General features: G+C 54.0%; 1 protein-coding gene across 2 annotated transcripts; it reads left to right on the top strand.

The window, feature by feature from the left end:
* The first annotated feature begins 1,177 nt into the window (after positions 1-1,177).
* PRDM8 (PR/SET domain 8) lies at positions 1,178-14,803 on the top strand. Of its 2 annotated transcripts, none has more exons than XM_088133140.1 (4): positions 1,178-3,275; positions 6,255-6,475; positions 8,432-8,663; positions 10,785-14,803. In XM_088133140.1, the coding sequence occupies exons 2-4, from the start codon at positions 6,257-6,259 to the stop codon at positions 12,266-12,268; spliced, it is 1,935 nt and encodes a 644-aa protein (XP_087989266.1). In that variant the 5' UTR covers positions 1,178-3,275; positions 6,255-6,256; the 3' UTR covers positions 12,269-14,803. The 2 variants fall into 2 exon arrangements, with proteins under 2 accessions (XP_087989266.1, XP_007443972.3); XM_007443910.4 differs by lacking the exon at positions 1,178-3,275 and adding an exon at positions 4,871-5,502.
* Positions 14,804-20,215: the final 5,412 nt, after the last annotated feature.

Below are 20,215 nucleotides of genomic sequence, written 5' to 3'. Positions count from 1 at the left end.
AAGTTGAGGCTTACTCCTGAATAAACATGCCCCAAGTCTTACATTTCCTTCTGCAAATCCCAGAGCCTTAATTCAAAGTCAGTGTGAGACTGTCTTCCCTAACTTTGTACTCTCCAGATGTGTTGGACTCCAACATTTGGGGGGGGGGAGGGTTACCCTATCCTCTCTTTGGAAGGAGGACCAGGCAAATGTTTCAGGATTTGAAATGACCAGATGGAGCAACACTTTTCATTTCAAGCTGGGCTGCAACCTGATCTTCTCTCCACATTCCTGGGTATGGGCCATTGATCTCAGAGGGCCAAAAACCTTGGAGGGAGAAAGAAAGAGAAACTAATAAGAAATGGAAGAAAATGGTGGGCTCAAATGAACATTCTGTCCTGGTGCCACCTTGGTTGAACTTCATCTCCCACAATTTTTAGTCCCTTTGGCTTTTAGCTGGGAATTATGGGCATTGCCATCCAGACATCTAGAGAGGCGGAGTAGGTGGAGGATAGCTTGGGAGAATGGCAGTAAAACACACATGCGTGCACACACACACACACACACACACCATGGCCAGCAAGAGCTGGGAGGCCCAGGGGCTGGTCCCAATTCTTCTGAAGACTAAATCCCTCCAGGACTCAGGAGAGAAAATACCATAGATTAAAACAGTATTTGCATAGTCAGGTTAACTAGATCCTGATTGAGGGAACGAATGCCCTTTCCTCGATTGGCACAACCCCTGCCTCCTAAGCTAGCCATGGGGGCTGGGTTCTCACAAGGCACTGGACTAAAATGAGTCTGCTTAGATTAGTGCATCTTGCAAACCCGACCTAAATCTTGCCTGACTCTCCTTGAGGATGTGTGAGAATATCGAAGAGTTGTTGCTGTTCTTATTCACCTTTTTCCCCAAAGGGTGCTTGCGAAATCCTACCCTGGACCTTCTCTCCTTTTGTGATGCATTCGGGGAACGGGGGGGGGGGGGGGGGGGGAATAAGGTTGGCTCATTTCAAGGGGGGAAATGCCACCATAGGAGAAGAAAAGAACGGTGGTCACAGCCACCGTCCCTCACCCCACCCCACCCCACCCAATAAAAATATCTTCACAATGCGATTGATCAGAATTGACATGTTTGGCTTGATTTCCCCAACGAAATCAACGATGGGGTGGGGTGTTTAAAAAATCTGCCACGGCCTCTACACTTCGATTTGCTCCTCCTCGTGCTACCCGTCTCAGGGATCGGGGACCACTCTCGGATGCCCTTCAGTGGAGCTGGGAGATCGCTTCCGTGCGTCTCCTCAGAAGTAAACCTTGCTCACTCTTAATAGGTCCTTGAGTCCTTCCAAACAAGTCCTTCTAAACTCCTTCCACATAAAGGGAGGTTCCTTTGGAGGCCTCGGCCCCAATCCAGCCCAATTCCTCCTTCAGCCTCCTGGGCACTCAGCCTCTTTGACTTCACGGGAGTAAATCCTATCTCGGGGTCCAGGCCTGGCCGGGAATTTCGCCTCCGGGGCCAGGCGACCTCTCTTGCGGCAGGACAGACCTTTCCCGCCTCCCGGTTGGAAACGGGAAGGATGCGCAGTCCAAGAAGCGGTTCTCCCTCCCCATCCCGGGGGAGAGCGAGGGGCAGCCTCGGCGGTGGTGTGCAGAAGGCGCCTCTTCCCGTCCCGATAGCTCCAGGACCGCCAGCCGTTGAAAAGGTCCAACTAAACAGGATAGTTAGAGGCTGGGAGTCTAAGGGGGTTTCCCAAGTCGGGGTGGTGGTGGGGGAGGTTTGGCTGCTAGGGACTGAGGCTTCCCTTCCGGAGCGCAGACCAACCCCTCCACGCCCCGCGGCAAATCGCTTCATTCCCCCACGCGGTCCGGAGTACTTCTCCCGGCTCGGCTCTAGGTATTACGGGTGCCTGCAATAATATTCAGCCGAGGAGGCAGGGAACAGAAAAAGCTTCGCTGCGAAGATGAAGAACGGTGACCCTCCTCCGAACCGAGCTAGATTCTTGGCGATTCCTAGACAAATCCAGGAAGTTTGCCAAGGAACGTTTACCGGTCTGTTGTTTTGCTGTTTTCGGTTTCTCGGTGTCACTTACGGACCGTGAATTTCTGCACAGAATGGGCTTATTTTACACGTCTTTCATTGCTCTGTTCTCTTAACTCTGTGCGCGGAAGGGATTCAATCCTTATTGTCGCCTTAGATTTCGCCTCCGGTGGAAACGGAACATTGCAGTCGCCCTGGAAGCGCGCGAAGGCGAGTCCCGCGGAGCTCCCGGGAGCGGCCTGCCCAACGCACGGAAAAAAGTCTCTCGGGAAGTTTTCCTGCGCAAGCTCCACTGAAGTTTTGGAAGGGAGGGGGCACTACTCCGCGCCCAGCTATCCCAAGCGTAATAACTGAGCGTCTCTAGCAAAGGTCCAACTGAACTTCGGTGGCGGAAGAAGAAGGAAATCTGTTGGCTTTCATGGAATGGGCGAAAAGTTGGAGAAGCGCCCATTCCTCTTGAGCGACGCGTCCCCATTGCAGACCGGGCAGATTCCCTGCCTCCCTCCCTCTCCATGGTCATCTGTGGGACGCCGAAGGGGTTTTCTCTTTGGGTGGCTTCCTGCCCTCTTAATTCTCCCCCCCCCCGCCCCCAGCGTATGCACCCGCAAATCCTGTTTGTGCAAGGGCTCAAAAGCCGGCGCGCAAGGACATTTGTGGGGACGAGTGGGATCCTTGGGGAAGAAGGGGGCAAAAGCCCGGAGACCTGGGTGGGGGGAGGAGGTTGGGCGAGAGGGGCGCAACCCCCTCCCCCGCCTCCAGCAGCAGCCGGAGCAGCTCCGCCGGCGAGAGGGACAGCCAGGCAGGCGTGGGGGAGCGCCGCGGCCAGGAAAGCGTTAAGGGGAGGAGGCGGGGCTGTCACGCGTCATTGGACGAATTCTGGGCCGGCGACAAAACCGGGGCGCCCGGCCGGCAGGCAGGCAGTGCATCGGGCCCATCTGCCCAAGTCCCGCGGCCTCCCCCCTCCCCGTTCCCTCCCCACCCGGCAGCTCTCGTGCGCCCTGCCCAGCAGAGCAGCGCCGCGCTCCCACCGCCTCTTCCCCGCGGCCATGGAAGAGCACTGATACAATAAGGCACGGGAGCTTTCCTCGCCCCCCCCCAAGAAAGAAAGAAAACCGGGGACTTCTACGCCTCCCTCTCCTCTCTTCTTTTTTGGCCACTTTCTGCTGGGGATTGAAACGTATTTATATCTCATCTAAATATTTACTTTATTTTTTTCCCACCATCCCTTGTTTTTAGGATTATAACCCCGACCTTATTCCTGGTAAGTAAAGACCGCTTGCAGCCGAGCACAGCGAAATAATCATTCGGCGAGGATTGTTTCCCCCCCCCCCTCTGTTCCCACCACCCATTACCGCTCCTTTTCGCCGTATTTCCTGGCACCCAAAAGGAAAAAAAAAGGGGGGGGGGTAGGAGAGAGAAAGATACCTCGCTAGATAGATTCATACAAAGCCGGGGGGGGGGGAGTATTTATATGGATAAAGCAAGGAATGAATGACTTTGAAGCAGCCAGTCTATCTGTTGGCTTGGTTTTTCCCCCTTCTTTTCCTTCGTCTTTTTGCTTCGTCTTTTTAAGCTTAAAAAAAAAGGTCGGAGCGCCAAGAAAAAAGATTGCTGATGGTTGATCAGATACAGAGGAAGGCAGGCTATTGGCGGGGGTGGGGGGGCGGCTTGAGGTCCTGGGAGATTTCAGAAACAGAAATTGGCAGAAGACCAGAACCGCTTGCTTGCTTGCTTGCTTGCTTGCTTGCTTGCTTGCTTGCTTGCTTGCTTGCTTGCTTGCTTCCTTTCTTTCTTTCTTTCTTTCTTTCTTTCTTTCTTTCTTTCTTTCTTTCTTTCTTTCTTTCTTTCTTTCCCTTTTAATCTCTCTCTTTGAGTTGCGCCCGCTGCCTTTTTGGCTGGAGGATGGCTCCATGGCATTGTTCGGTAGGATTATCCGACCCCCTGGTTTCCCCTCGGCTGCTGCCCGCCGTAACGCGGCGACCTCCAGCGTCCTTATTCTAAAAAGGGAGCCAGGAGCCACGGGGTGCTTAGGTGTGCGTGTGAGCGGGCCTCGAGAGTGTGCGCGGCGATGATTCCTACCCAACCTGAAGTCTTCTCCAGAGAAAAGCAGGCGGAAAGGCGGGGATCTATTCCGCTGGTAGATTTATTTCCGACGCTGTTTTAGTTTCATTTAATTTGCAGGATAAATGCTATTCCCTCTCCTCCCAGCGCTGACGTTACAGCCTGCTAAAGTTCCCAATCGCCCTCACCTATTCCACTTTCGAAAGGCCATACTGTAACTATAAAAGGAGTCTTGGATCTGGTGTGACCAGTTGGTTGGTTTCCTTCCTTCCTTCCTTCCTTCCCCCATTAACACGCCTGACCCGAAGAAAGATAATGGGACTTTAACCATTATGAACCATTTTCGATCGCAGTTGGATCGCAGTTTTCTCGTTCGGCTGTTGCGTTTTGCTCTTTCCAACCTGCCGACTGAGGCTAGTTTATAAAGGCTCAGACAAGCCAGGGAGAAAAGGCGGAAGGTCAAGATTTGGCGGGTGCTCCGAGTTTAGAAAAGTTTGGTTTTTCCACCGCTGCGCCCGGCGAAGCAAACGCTTGACTCGCCGAAGCCGGTTCCCCCTTTTCCCTGCTCGTGGCCACAATCCAGCGAGAAACCCTCCTTCTGGCGGCCCCTCCAGAGGAGCGCCCGCTCTTCCTCTTCCCACTTGGGTGGGCCTTGCGCAGGAGACTTACCAGCTGAGGTTCTGGAAACAGGCCTCCCTGGAATGGCTAATTAAATTTCCCTGTACCAAGCGATCGCTGGGGAGGGAGGAGAGGAGCGGGGGGGGGGGGGGAATTAATGCGAGAAGAGGGGAAAAAAAGATTACAGGGCAGATTTGGAGAGAATTGCCTGTTTTCCGTTCGGTATGGCGTACGGTAGGAATTATTATTACTATTATTCTTGCTGATGCTAATGCTGTTGTTGTTATTACTAAGTTGATCGTTCCAAAAGACAGTTTTGAAACCAAGTTCTTGGCGTGATTAGGTTTCCTCACGCCTGTTCAGTCTATCTCTGCGGCTCCGGGTCTCGCCAGCCGCGCGTTTGTCTTGCCTGTATCCCCGTGTATAACACGGAAACTGGGATTCGCCCGCCTCCCATAAATAAGCGTGTCGTGGTAAGAAATAATTACCTCTGCTCGCTGCTTTTAATTAAAGTCTCCCAGGGAAACTGCTGGATTATGGTAATGAGCCGACATACGTTCCCTCTTGTCGGCTTCCGTGAAAGGTTAGCTGACATCAAATCAGCGACCCTGACAAGGCGCTCGAAATCCATTTGCGCGCCCGACCCGTCCGTCACGAGCCCCGCATGGGGCGGGGAAGGAAGGACAGGCCCGGGCGGGGGCAGAGGGGGACCCTCGAGACTCCGCCAGGAGCAAAGTCCGGAACGAAGCGCCGGACTCGGAGGGGCGAGGGAACGCGCGGGGAAGAAGTTCCGAGAAGGCACCGGGCAGGTAGGGGTAGAGAAGCGGCCCTTCTCCTCTCCACCCAGGGCAGAACAGGGCGAAGGGGGAGCCCCGGAGAGGCCTTCTTGGCCCCCTCCTCTCTTTCTGGGATCCTGCCGCAGCCCCCGTGCTTCAGAGGCCGGGCTCGGTCTCGCTTTCCTCTTCTCCTTTCCTCCGCGCTCTCCTTTCTATCATGAATTATTTCTCGATTTCTTCTTCCTCGGAAGGGTTCGGACAAGGCCCGTTTGGAGGCTCAGCATGACGCACCCAGACGGGCACTTGCCCTTCCCGTGTAGAGCCAGGCCGTTTGACCGGACGACTTAGATGCACCGGCTTGGCCTCGGCTGCTCTGCCGCCGCGCTGAGCAAAATGCCGGCCAGAGCTCTCCTCCTTCGGGCGGTTTAAAGGAACAAAACGCTCTCGGGCCTCGCGGGCCTTTGGGGAAGGGGAAGCAGCCCCTCTGCGTCCAGGCGTTTTGGCCAGGAGGTTAGGAAGTGCAGGTCGCAGCTTTCTGCACCCATCTCTCCCACCGAGTTGGAGTCTCAATTTCAAAGCGTGCTGAACTCTGGAAGAGCGGCGGTGGCTGTTGGCGTTGAATGCAGGACAATTCAGGGATGAGCCTGTTCCTGTTGTGAAAGGGCATTACAAAGGGGTCCACGGAAGCCCAATGGGACTCCATGTCCTGGGGGCGCCCCGGAACGACCGGGGCTTTTCTCTCCAACGTGGTTCTGAGACCCGCTCCTCTTCTTTCCTGTTTCCAGCCATGGAGGAAAGCGGGGTGCCCCGGAGCATCTGGGATGGAGACGCCAAAGCCGTCCAGCAGTGCCTGACGGACATTTTCACCAGCGTGTACACCACCTGCGACATCCCGGAGAATGCCATTTTTGGCCCCTGCGTGCTCAGCCACACCTCGCTCTACGACAGCATTGCTTTTGTCGCGCTCAAGTCTACTGACAAGAGGACTGTCCCCTATATATTCCGGGTAAGGGGGTAAGCAAGGGGCGGGGGAAAGCTCGCCTTTCCAGGCGCCGCGGCCGAAAGGAGCCAAATCCTCGCCGCCACCCCCGGGGCTGAAATGGAGGCGAGGCGATCCCTACAATCGGGCGCCGGCGTTCCTTTCCGTGGCCAGAAAGCGGCCTTGTGGCGGAACTCAGCCTGGGCGCGTTGGAGGGAGGCCGCGGGGAACCCCGCCGGTCGGCCCCGCTCTGCGTTTCTCCGCTGAATCGGTTCAGCGAGCGGCCAGGAGCAACTGCTCAGGTTCGCGCAAAACGCTGAATCAGGTCAGCGAAGAAGGTAGGGAAGGGATTCAGACCACCAACGAAGCTCGGTCGGGCTGAGCCTTGGTGCTTTTGCTGGTGCCTCGCCTGCCGTGAGAATCCAATCCCGTGTTCTTAGTTCCAGGTGTGGTGAGAACGCAGCAAACGGGTTCATTCAGTAACCTGGCAGCTTCCAGGCAGACGTATTGTCGGAATTGCCCGCCTCCCGAAAAAGGGAGGCGGCGAAGGGGCAAAAGAAGGGGACGCGTCTGTTCAGCTTCTCCGGGTAAAGCGCAAACAGCGCACGGAACAAGGCGCGAAGGAGCCGCCAAGCTTTAGCTGCTGTTTCCTCCCACCACCCCTAAAAAACAGCCTTTGTCCCTCTGCAGGGTGTAGAGGCGGCGGGGGGGGGGGGGCAGAGAGAGAGAGACGGGCCGGATCTGGCTGCCTGCGGCTCCAGGCGCCACCTGCCACCGGAGAGTTCAAAGCAACGCATCCGGGGGCTTTGGAAATCCCGCGGCTCTGGTCTCTGTCAGCTGCTGCTGCTGCTTGCCCGCCCGCCCGCCCGCCTACCGAATCTGGGGGAAAGATGCAAGGCTGAAGCCGGGTGTGCGGGGTGCTCAGGTCCGCCCTCAGACTGCGACCCGTTTTCGAGGGAGTCTGGGAGCCCCAGTGAACCTGCGGCCCGCTCTTGCTGTCTTTAGGAGCGGCGGGCTCCCCGCCTGCTCCGGAGAAACGATTCGGCAGCTCGGTGTAAGGATTGGGGAGGGAGGCGACGAGTCAAATCGTCACGTTCGGGGCACAGTTAACTGAGCTGAATAAAAAGCGGGTTTCTTCCTCCAATTTTAAAAAACTTATTGCTGGAATTTAAGCTTCTCGAGCAGTTAAAAAAAAAAAAAAAACTAGAATCGGATGCAGACAAATCTCGTTCCTAACCATGCTAGGCTAAATGCCCAAGAGTCGTTAGGAAGCTCTGGAGACGGCAGTCCGTCCGGGACCGGGAGGGAAACGCCGTCCAGGGAAGGCTCGGAACTGCTACGGGCGGCAGGCAGACTTCTTGGCCCGACGCTGCGCTTCGACGCCTTGCTTTTCTGGGCGGATTTCGGACCCTCTCTAGGACCCTCCGTCTTGATCTCCTGGGCTTGGCTTAGTTCCTCCCGCGTCCAAGATCTCGCCCCCATGTGTGTCCCCTCCACCTGGCGCGCCGCATCCACCGAAGGACAGGTGTGGCTGCAAACGCGTCCCTGGGAGAGGGAGACGGGAATAATCCCATTGGACGCCAGAGCCCTTCTGCCCATCCAAGCCAGCCCCGATAGGATTTGTCCAGGGCTAAAGTCGGGGGACTTTTAAGGCTAACTGAACCATGGTTTAGTCAATTTCCCAGTGGCCCGGATTCCAACGGGGCACAAAACGAGCCGGTTACTTCGGGGTTCAGTGGGTCAGGTGAAGGCAGCCAGTGCCCGGGGCGCAGCCTTGCCCGGCTGCGCAAGGCGTAGCCACGGCTGTGCCGAATGCCAGCCTAAAGCTCTCGACTGATCCGGGGAAGCAGGGTGGCAGCCGCCGCCTCCGCCCCTTTACCCCCACCCCGCCCCCGCTGCCTTCTCACGAAGGCCTGGCCAGGGGCTCAGCTGCTTGGGCAGCCACTCACGCGCCGACGCCGCCTCTCCCTTCTTCCCCTTTAGGTGGACACCTCGGCCGCCAACGGGTCCTCCGAAGGCTTGATGTGGCTTCGCCTGGTCCAGTCGGCCCGGGACAAAGAGGAGCAGAACCTGGAAGCCTACATCAAGAACGGACAGTTGTTTTACCGCTCCCTGCGGAGAATCGGCAAAGACGAGGAGTTACTGGTGTGGTACGGGAAGGAACTGACCGAGCTGCTGCTGCTGAGCCCCGTGAGGTCCCAGAGCAAGATGAAGGGTAGGTGACCATTCGTGGGGGCGGGGGGGGGGGTTGTCCCAGGGCATTTCCTAGAGGTCCTTGGATCCGGAGTCCCAGCGGATTTAAGACTAAAGCGAGAGGAGGAGGCATCTTCCTTCTGGAGACGGGAGCCCTGTCAACCTGACTGGCAAACGAGGGGGTTAACCAAATATTCCAGGCACAAATGATGCTTAATTACTGTAATCCACAGCATCCCATTTGAAACGGTCGGAAACGCCGGATTAGCCAAAAGGCTGCAATCTGTTAAGGTGTTTAAATGTTCTCTGCGGAGCCCGGGAAGCCTGCCCCAACCCTACACTCTCACACACCCTCCCAAATTCCAGAACTCATGCTTAACTAATTATATGATCAACTGCAGAAGCAAATCTCATTTTCTACTGTAAGATCTCTCCCCACAGCAGTGCAGTTTGTCACTCAGGCACTTCTCAGTTCAGAGAACTTGCTGGTCCCTTGTCTTTCAGGAGAACAGAGAGAGCAAATTTGGTTCACTATCCATTGTGGGAAGAGTGATATAGTTCACTAGGGAATCTAACAGTTCACTTGTTGCTAGGATGAAGGCCCTCAATGTAATCCAGCAAGCAGCTTCACAGAGTTTTAAACAACAAAAAAATGTCAGCTTTAGTGCTGTTTGCTGCAGAGGCTGCATTCACAAATACTTAACGTGGGTACATTCTGAATTAGCCCACTTTATGGTTTAACATGTTCTATTGAATCAAAAATTAACCAAAGAGCATGGGTTTACAGAGCACAGTGACCACACACACACACACACACACACACACACACACACACAAGCCAAGAATAACACTAGACAAGCTTAACACAAAAGAGAAGTTACTGAATCTTCAAGTAGCCTGGTTAAGAATTTATAAATATAATATACGTGGATCATGGGGGCTACATTAAAAAAAAACAAAAAACAGAATGGTCCCCAGGGTTGAAATTACAGTAGCTTGTGTTTGCAAGATCTCCATTTTATTTTGCTCCTGCTTTATGGGACAAGGGAGTAGTTAACTGCACCACCTTCATCCCATTCGTCCAGCCATCCCCAATCTAGTACCCTGCAAATGAGACCATCTAGAGCCTCCAGAATGCCCTAACAGCTGCTTCTCTGAACATCTGTTCACTTCCTGACATTCTGTTTATTAGATTTATGGGTGCATCTAGGATGAAAGTGACAGGTTGGTGGTGGTGGTGCTCACCTAAAGTGTGAAGAAACTTATAGCTCATAATCAGCCATGAAAGACAAGTTACTTGGTGCTCTTCAGATGTTTTGGTCTAGAAAGCCCTTCAACAAGCATCTTGAACTCAGCAGGTCCTGATCTGAGTAGCTGCACAGCAGAAGGCTCTCTTAGCGGTGCAGGGGGATGTAGTGAGAAGTTGGCCCTTGGGAAACAGAAGCCCGGTGCTTTTGAGCCATGAACTTGCCTGCAAGTCACAGTATCCAAGTTAACCAACCTTCACAGGGGTTTTGGGATGTAAAAAAGGGGTTCTGAACCCCAACCCAAATTAACTTTTATATTTTCAGAGGCAGAAAGAACCTCATTTCCTTCTTTATGAACAGTGAACATAGCGGCCTGGACTATTTACTATGTCCACTGCCTTGAGTTCCTGGAAGAAATGTGGGATATGAATATAATAAATGCTAAACCATACATGAAATAAAGCACAGCGTGATGTAGCTTATGTGTGAATCTGGCCACTATGGTTAGTAAATTGTGAGTCATGGTTTAATGTGTTTGGGTCTAGTATGTGGCTCAGAACATGGTTGACTCTTTTGCATGAACCAAGCCAGAATTTCTGGTTGCAATTCTATACATACTTGTATTCAGTGGGGTTACTTCTGAAAGGGACATGTGGAGGAGAATGGTTCTCACTGCAGCAGGAAGCCTGGACTGTATTGGGTCAGAGCTCACAAACACAATTCTAACGTAGTTTGTGGGTTTTAAAAGTCTGACAGAGGTTTTAGCTGGATTCCCAATGGTCAACCATCTGGGTTCAAAGTTGCTTTCCAGGGCTTGTGCATCTGACAGCTTGACCAGGCGGTCTGGTGCAACAGGTGACCCACGGGCTCTCCTCTCGCTTTCTGTCCCGCTCCAGGTTCGTCCCCGCACGCCTGCCTGGAGTGTGGCCAGCGCTTCCAGTTCGAGTTCCCGTACGTGGCGCACCTGCGGTTCCGCTGCCCCAAGAGGCTGCACGGGGCAGACAGCAGCCCAGCCGACGACTCCAGCCCCAAGGAGCACGAGGGCGCCAGCAAGTTCCACGGCAAGCCCGGCGGGGGCCAGCCGCAGATCCAGCCGCCCGCGCCCCCGCACCGCCACCACTACCACTGCGCCCAGGACAGCCACAGCCCGAGCAACGGCGGCGTGACCAAGCCGTCCACGGACTTCCACAACCTGGCCAGAGAACTGGAGAATTCGCGAGCGGGCGGCGGCGGCGGCTCTCCCAGTAGCCGGGAGCAGCCGGCGGCCGGCGCGGAGGGCCACGCCAGCCCCGGCGGCAAAGCGAAGCGGAAATACTCCGGAGGAGACACGTTGGCCGAAGAGCGGGGCGCGGCGGGCGGCAGGGGGCGCTTGGAGAGGCCCGTCCCTTCCTCGCCCAAGGAGGAGCTGGTCTGCACCCCTCAGCAGCAGTACCGGCCGGCAGGGAGCTACTTCGGCTTGGAAGAGAGCACCCGCCTCTACGGCCCGCCCAGCCCCGAGACCGGCGACGCCAAAAGAAGCGCCTTCGTGGAGGTGAAGAAGGCCTCCCGAGGCGTGGACGGCGCCGACGAGGAGAAGGAGCGCGGCTCCCCGGCAGGCGCCGCCGCCGCCGCCGCGGATAAGCCGCCGCCGCCGCCGCCCTCGCTCCTGGGCGCGCGCTCCGGGGGCAGCGCCTTCTCCACGGTGCCCTCCTCGCAGCCCTCCAGCGTGGGCAGCCCCGAGGAGCGGAAGAGCGCCTTCTCGCAGCCGGCGCGGTCCACCTTCTCGGCCGCCGCCTCGGCGCACGCCACGCAGCTGGTGCTGGGACAGAAGCTGAGCGCGCTGGTGGAAGCGGGCTGCCACGCGGGCGCGGAGGGAGCAGCGCGCCTTTACGCGCCGGACCCGCTCGCCGTCAAGCTGCCCAGCGCGCCCGGAGAGCTCGGCAGCGGGGGAGCCGCCGGGGCAGGCGGCGGCGGCGGCGGCGGCGGGGGGGGAACCGGGGGCGGCGGCGGGGGGGCCGGGTCGGGCGGCGGCGGCGGCGGGCTGCCCAAGCAGAGCCCCTTCCTCTACGCCACCACCTTCTGGCCCAAGAGCTCGGCGGCGGCCGTGGCGGCGGCGGCGGCGGCGGGGCCCCTCCAGCTGCAGCTTCCCTCGGCGCTCACGCTGCTGCCGCCCTCCTTCACCTCGCTGTGCCTGCCGGCGCAGAACTGGTGCGCCAAGTGCAACGCCTCTTTCCGCATGACCTCTGACCTCGTGTACCACATGCGCTCCCACCACAAAAAGGAGTACGCGCTCGAGCCCCTGGTGAAGAGGCGGCGCGAGGAGAAGCTCAAGTGTCCTATTTGCAACGAGTCCTTCCGCGAGCGCCACCACCTCTCCCGGCACATGACGTCGCACAACTGAAGCCGGGCGCTGCGCTGTGCTGCGCCACCCCTGGGCCCCGCGCTCGCCCCGCCAGCCCTCCGGCTCCGCGGCTGGCGCCTTTGCTCTTTCAAAGAATTGGGGCGGGGGGGGGGCTAGAAGCGGCCGGGGGCGCTTTTGCAAGGCATGGACAAAAGGACAGTTGTCCTGAATTCTCCGGACCAAGGGCGGAGGTTGACCACGGACTGATTTAAATGTGTAGTGTAAATGTGCCCAAAGAGTTGGAGGGAAGGACAGTGCAGAGCAGTGCGAGGAATGCACGCGCCTGCAGGCCTCGGTCTCTAGTGGGATGTGTGCATGCTCCCAGGCATGTAAAATACAAAGCGCCGTTATTATCGTAGAAAGGATGCAATGTCAGCAAAAGAGAAGGTGGTGAAATTTTCCAATCAATAGTTCTGGGTTGGCCTGAAGTCTTATCAGTCCTACCCTTAAAGGATAGGAGTTGCAAAGCTGTCTGATTTTAATAACGCTCCATCGCTCCATCAGACTTTCCAGTCTGGGCTAACTTAGGTGAATGGATGGCCAGAAGAAAACTGACCGGTCACTTTTTCTAAATTGCATTTTGGAGTACCCATAATTAGAGAACAGGTGGGCATCATCCATAGGCCATACACCAATCACAAGAGAGCCCGCTGTGTTTGTGCAACAAGTTAATCCTGGCTTGTTTGTGATTTATTTAATAAATTGCAATTGGCAGAAGTTAGCAACTCACTAAACCATGGTATACAAGCCACGATGGGTGGCTCACACCATACTGTAAGCTACAAACAAGTTTGGCTTATGGTGCCACAGACACATAATGGTCAGAATGCCTTGTCTAAGATGAGATTCCTGCTTTGTGCTAAGTCGAAATGTGGCCGGTTTGTGGTTTATTGTATGTTTACATGTTTATGTAAACTCAGCCATAGTAGTTTATGACGTTGCATGAATTCACTCAATTATGGCTTCAACAAACCATGATGTACCACAGAATGAACCTAGTCTATAGTTTCTTTTCTCAGATCTCTAATATGACGGGCAGACTGTATCTGTGGTTCTCTCACGCAGCCACACGTATTGGCTCTAAAAGAAAGATGCTTTGCGCTGAGTGGAAATCTTTCAAAGCCCCATTTAGGTGTCATTTTGGCCTCCCTAAAGTCATGGAATAGTTACAGAAATGGCTTTGTTCATTAGATGCTCTTCTCCAGTGGAATGGAAATTATAAGAAGTAACCAAGCCAGCCCCATAGATATTTGCTGCGACCGGGGGGGGGGGGGGGGGGGGCGGGATTGTGGTGAGGTTTCCAATGCTATATTAGGAATATGCACAGAAAGCTAAGGAAATAAGTATATTCCTCTTTTGATGCAAATTAAGGTGAATAGGCTACTATTCTCATTTAATAAATTGGGGCAATGGTAAATGAGAAAAGGGAATTAATAGGAAGAAAAAGTAACGGTTATGGACCAAGCTTTGAAGATTTTCCCCTATAAATGAAATGTAAGGAGGTCAGAGGAGTTACATCTAAAACCACTTACTTCTGAGTAATCCATAAGTAACCATTTCAACAACTGGTAAGGTTGCTGAAGCACCAGCAGAACATGAAGTTGCTTTTTGTCTGTGGTTGCTCTATAAATACATCCACAATCTGCATTTATGTTTTCACAAGAACCTCACAAGATTTTAAAGCTGGAGTCTTGTACATATTTACTTTGGGGACAGTCCCATTGGGCTCAAGTGGGCTTTCTTCAAAGTAAACAAGCCTCAGGCTTCATGTCCATTTTCAAATGCAGTCATTCTGTCTCTGAGTTTGAAAGCTTTTAAATGTATCTTGGGCATTGTGGATTGGCCACAAAAGCAGAGCACCCAAAACCACCGTTGAAATTTTTATGCCTGTGCATATGTTTACTTTGCAAATAATAATAATAATAATGATAATAATAATAATAGAGAGAGATGATGGGTGGGTTTGCCCCCCCTTTTGTTTCAAATGCACGCATTTTCACTTTCCAAAAAAGTAAATAACTTTTAAAAGTACATTTTTAAAATGTCATATATTGCAACATATTGATGCATTTGTCATACGTTTCTACTTAAATTATTAAGCACTTATGGTTTAGCTGTAATAACTATATGTAAGGGTAAAAATTTATTTTAGATATAAAGCAAAATTTAAAAAAAATAAGGAAGATGGATGCAAAGCTTTTCTGCATTACTTGATGAGTTTCTTTTTCCTGTTCCTCTGCAAAAATAATAGTAATAAAATCCAGAAAGACTTGAATTCATTTTATGTTTCTGGTGGGGAAGTGCATGTTCCACATGGAAAGATTAGGGACTTTGGTGCAGAATGTCATAAGTTCTGTAAATAGGGATCTTCTTTTAATACAGTACAAAGTGTAATTTTGTGCCAGTGAAATGAAGTCTGAATAGCTACGTGTTCCTTTTCCCCCCCTCTCCCTCCCCCGACTTCTTTTTTTTCTTGAAAAAGAGATTAAAACTTTATAGTTTATCTGGGTATGTTGGATGCTTTGACAATAAATGAGTTTATTTTCTTGCAAAGCACTCGGGTGTGGCCCAGGATTTATTTAGAAAAGGTGGGGAAGTGGGGATTCCAGCGTAACCATTTGTTTCCCCTGAAACAGAGGAGGGAAATGTTTCTCCTGTTCAGGGGAGGCAGTAACGCCCTCAAGAAGGCAACGGACTCCAAACCTTCCTTCCTTTGCCGCATGAATCCCGTTAGGAAGGACCCAAAAGCGCAAGAAAAGCCCTCCTCATGCACCCAGCTCATTGGGAAGCCCCTGGGGACCCTTTCGGCCAGGGACGGTGACGGATCTGTCTAGTGGGGATATCGGCCGATTCCTGGGCGATTCTTGGCGGAAAGGGATCGTGGCCCGCCCGTGCAAGATTTCCACTTCTCTTGGATTCTTCCAACACCAGCCCTGGCCAAGCCGGGGCGTTCCAGACGCATCAGGACAAATCGCTCAGGTACCCCGACCGTTTGAAGGGCAAACCAAGAGGGGGAAGCCTCAGATCCATGCTCTGCTGCCAGAGCGTGATGCGGATTCTCCACGAAAAAACGGTGGTGACGCTCGACTAGGCGATCCTAAAGGCATCAGATGGGACGCCAGTCAGACCAGGTTGTTTGCGCCTTTCAAGGCGCTCCCGATGGGGCGCTTTTCCTAGGCTTAGGCTCGCGCAAAACCAGGTTGCTGAGCTCGTTGGAGACCCTCCCCCCCCTCCCCCATGTTCATTGCGCTCTTCCATCCAGCCAAAGCAGAGGAAGAGGAAGGGCTCCAGGGGGAGGCATCCAATGGATGGCGGGAGAACCAGGAGGCCTCCTGCGGATTCCGAAAGCTCCGCTAGCCTTTGCCCCTTTGGGGGCGCGCGACTGCTGCTGGCGCTACCTGAAAAGTAATTCGAACTCAACTCAAGATCATCCCAGCCACTGGGATCGTGGTGGCTATAAAGAAAAGCGGGTCATAAATGACAAACATGGAGTTGCGGTGGGTTTTAACCTTCGATAGGATCGTGGCGGGATTGACCCCCGCGAAGGAAACGGGGGCCCAGCCTGATGATCATTTCCTCGGAAGATTCCCCCCGCCCCGCCCGGGAGTTACTCCCTGGAAAATCGGCATGGATGGTACTTCTGTTTGGAGCTTGCCTGCTGACATAATCTTTCAAGTGCACAGTCGGTGACGAAGGGAAATCCGGCCCGACCCACACGCGACTTGGTTAGCAATGGAGTTTTTCGGTTCCTTGGGCTGGACATCGTGACGAGATCAGGGTGGCAAGTCCTGAGACTCCATAACTGGGACGCATGCAGGAGAAAGGGGAGCCCTGTCAATAACAACAACAGCATCAACAACCACAATAGCTAAAGTGCTCTGGGACTTCAGAATTCAAACAGACAAGCACCGGCCACATAACTTCCCAGACTTAACTGTTGATAAGAACGACAAAAAAGTCTGGATAGTGGACATTGCAATGCCTGGAGACAACAGACTAGAAGAGAAAGAACCGGAGAAAATCACAAAATACAAAGACCTGCAAATAGAAGTAGAACGACTGTGGCAAAAGGAAGCAAAGATAGTACCAACAGTGATAGGTGTCTTGGGTGCAATCCCAAAACATCTGGAGCACCACTTGAACACCATCAGCATTGACAAAATCACCCTCAGTCAATTGCAAAAGGCAGCTCAAACCTGCAGTGATACTGTTAACACCATCAAACAACATCTGCCCATCCCAGGTCCTTGGGAAGGACTCGATAGGTGGATAAAAATGCCAAATTCAGTCTAAACTTCTGGCTGACTGTGTGACCAACCATAATAATAATTTAAATGTATATGTACTTATTCTTTGCAGCAAAAGTGGTTAGGCTGTGGTTGTAAATTCTATGGACTGGAGCAGGCTGGGAATCTCAGATTTTCACCTGAAATAGTCATAATAGGCTTTCGGTGCAGGAACCAACACCTCCGCTCTGGTTTCGTCGGTAGATTGCAAACGGGCGCCTTGGAATTCAGACGCGCCTGAACCTTAAATGTTGCGAGGTGTCGCTCAATGCACTATTTAGGCCGGGGTTGTAGTCTTATTGTCGCTTGTTTGGGGATCACTTCCGAAGAAGTGGATGGCCTATCTTGTAAGGAAGGAGTGCCCCCCCTTCCTCCTCCCCTTTTCTCTGTAATCAGCTCTGGATTCAAAACTGCCCCCACTTCGCATCAGGGCGGGCGTGCCAAAGGGGTCCAGCAGCGCCATGTGGATTCCCAGGTGATTCACTAAATTGTACGCTGGATTCTTTCTGCTAGCGAAATAGGTCCACGAGTCAGGTTCTCCTCGCGGGCGAGGCTTCCAGTCCCAGCTGTTTCAGAAACGCCTCTCCCTTACTTTTTCAGGTCTGCCTGAAAAGACAGCTGCGATTAAAAGGCTTCTGCTGAGAAAGGCAGTTTAACCCAGCAGGTAGAGCTCTCGGGACCCCAAGGCAAACCGCTCCGGGGGTGGGGTGGGGGGCCGATTACAGCGTTAGTCCTCGGTTAAAAAGCGAGAGGCGGCGGAGCAGCTCACGGGGAACGGCCTGGGCTACCGAAGCGGGCTGCAACGCCTGCACCGCCGCTAGGTGGCAGCCATGGCAGAGGTTTCCGATGCTCCTCTCTGCCATCTCGTGGCTGCCCCAATCAAGAGGAGCGGAGGCTCCCCGCAGCAAATCTCCGCCCGCCCTCCGCGCTAGCTCAGTCACGTGCCTAGACGCCGCTGGGGTGCGAGTCGGCCCCGCAGCGGGCCACGGGCGGGTTTGTGGCGGTGGAGGGGGGGGCAGTTCAACTGTAGGCTCGGTCAGGATTCCTGTGCCCGCAGGTTGCAAGGGGGGCACCCCCCGCCCTTTCCTATATACGCGTCACTGGTTTTAACCTGGGCACGTCTGGGCGCAACCCCTTCAGCTCCGTGGTGGGAGCCCAACGTTACAGCGGAGGCCCTGGATGAGACACGCATCTAACAAGGGAGATAGGAAAAGGCAGAAGCCGGGGATGAACATGCATAGAATTGCGTATCGAGCGTGGCTCCTGAGAGAAAGGGACTCGGGGTTGAGCTTGCGACAGGATTCTCGTGTTGCCTAACATGCTACGCGGTCCACCGCATTCAGATTTAAAGCACGGCTTGGCTCGCACGTGCTAAAACAACCGCATTAGTGAACCCAACCGGAAGATGTAACCTGCCCAGGTGCGAATCGGGACTGCTGGAAAACGGTCGCACATTTCTCCCTTCTGGGGATGGTTTACTTACGCATATTTACTCGAGTGTAATCCCCACTGAATTGAATGGGACTTGTTCCTGGATAAAAGGGTCGTAAGGCGGCCTGGGTCCTGGGCTGTGACAGCATGATTCCCAAAGACTGTAATTTACCCATGAGTAGATCATGCCTTGAACTGCGCTGTCGATCCATCAGATGACGGCGGTCATCGATGCCCGCTAATGGGGATTAAAACTCATTGAACTCGATGAGATTAATGACTCCACACTAATTTGGGAGTTTCCTAATTTCACTGGTGGCTAAACTGCAAGTACGAATGTGGTTTTATTTCTGGAAATAGTCTTTACAATTAGATAATTCGTAATTTTATAATTTAAGTGTATTTGAGACCTCCAGTTGGTCAGTCCTGTAGTTATCCGTTCAGAAATAAGAGCCACTGGAATCCAGAGAACTTGATTCCAAGTGAGTATAAGATTGCAGCCTTTATTCTCCAAAAAGACTCCGTCAAATCTGGTTTTGAAAGGATCAGTTTTTGAATGAGCTGGATTCAAACGAGAAAACTGGGTTAGGAGCACGTTAGGGCGGGCAGGCTGTGTTCCCCACAGTTAGAACTACCAAATCTGGGTTGCGAAAATCCGGACAACCCCTAGTTCACTCTCGGTCTGTCACCTAGTCGTCCGGGTTTTTGCAGCCTACATCTGCTAGCCCTACCCACGATAAGCTTATTTGCTCCATCCATCTCAATACCTGGGTTCCCACGATGGTCGGAACCCTAAAGCAAAGGGCAGGGCCCGGCTGGCACAGCGCTCTGAGCCACAATCGGGCGGGCTCATCTCTGGTGCGGTTCTCTGGGATCGCAGTCCCGGGGTTACTGAAAGAGTCCCGGGAGCTCTCTGCGGTGTAGGGGCGCATGGATTTAGAAACGAATCAGTGGTCAAGGCCTCCCTATTCCGGCGGGGAAACTCTCTTTAAAAGAGGGATCCGGAGGATCTCAAGGCTCGGAGACGTCTTCTTCAGCTTGGCAATCCGAGGGGAGGGGAGAAGGGCCCGGATCGCTGTCCGTTGAGCATCTAAGGTGGGGCTTTGGGGAGGCGGCCGAGGCGGGCGGCGCTGGTGCTGGAGCGCGGATCCGCCCGGCCCCTCCCGGGCCGGAGCGCCGGCGGGCGACCTTCCAGCTGGCGAGGGCTTCGCGGGCTCCGTCTTCTCCGAGGCGCGAGTGAAGGGCAGCCGTAAAAAAGAGCCGCGGAGGCGGTTCCGCAGAGTCGCCGAGGAGCGCTCCCAGCCTCGCCGAAACATTTCCTGCAGGACTGGTGAATTTTTATTTATTTATTTATTTAGGCTTGGCTTGGCTTGCGCAGCATCCCCTTCGCGGTCAGGGCCAATTGCCTCGGGGGTCCTTCCGCCTCGTTCCTAAGCCGAATTCGCCATCGCCGCCTGCCACGAGGGCACCTCCCGCGGGCCAGGAAGGGAGAGCACGGTCCGGAGGCAACTGCACAATGGGGTCCCGCGATTCCTGGGACACGCGCGGACCTTCACCCACCAGTCCAGGGTCCATCCGCCAGTCCAGGGGTGTCCGCAGGGTGTGGTCCAAAAAGTCAAGATGGTGCTGCAACGGGGTCACCGGCGACCCACGGAGAAATCAGGCGCACCTTCGATCACACCGTTGCGGCCTCCATCCTGACTTTTTTGACCACACCCAGGCTGGAACGGGGAAGACAATCTGTCAGGTATGCCCTAGACTTGTATCCCTTTTGCCTTCATGGATGACAACACCTAGCGATCTCGGCTGATCTCAAAAAAAGAGAAGCAGAATTCGGCCTCCTTAGTGCTTGGATGGGACACCACCAAGTGGTCCCAGCAGTTTTCACCAGATTGGGAGGTATTTAAAAATGTTGAAAGAAATCAGGGATGGCAAATTGCTTTCCTGACAAGGACGCTGGCTCACCAGATGTTCACCAGTCCAGAGCTGGAGACAAGATAGACTTTATCTTACCTTTCTCAGCCGAGGGGACTTGTAAATGCGCATCCCTTTCCTCACAACCACACCCCCGGGCAGGCTCAGGCAAGAGGCCTTTTCACGATTTCCCGCGGTTCCTTTCTAAAACCGCTTCTGCTCCCTTGAAAAGAAGGGGCTGTTCGCTCCCTCAACCCCGTCCCGTATTCACCTGGAAAGAAAGTCGGAAAACACTCGGGGAAGTGGAGGGGGTGAT

Source organism: Python bivittatus, unplaced genomic scaffold, assembly GCF_059951505.1.
Source record: "Python bivittatus isolate LINGU-HERP-01145 unplaced genomic scaffold, Pbiv_v1 ctg000070_np1212, whole genome shotgun sequence".
In the NCBI taxonomy this organism is placed as follows: domain Eukaryota; kingdom Metazoa; phylum Chordata; class Lepidosauria; order Squamata; family Pythonidae; genus Python; species Python bivittatus.
Note: the sequence above shows the minus strand (reverse complement) of the source record. Positions and strands in the feature narration are given on the sequence as shown.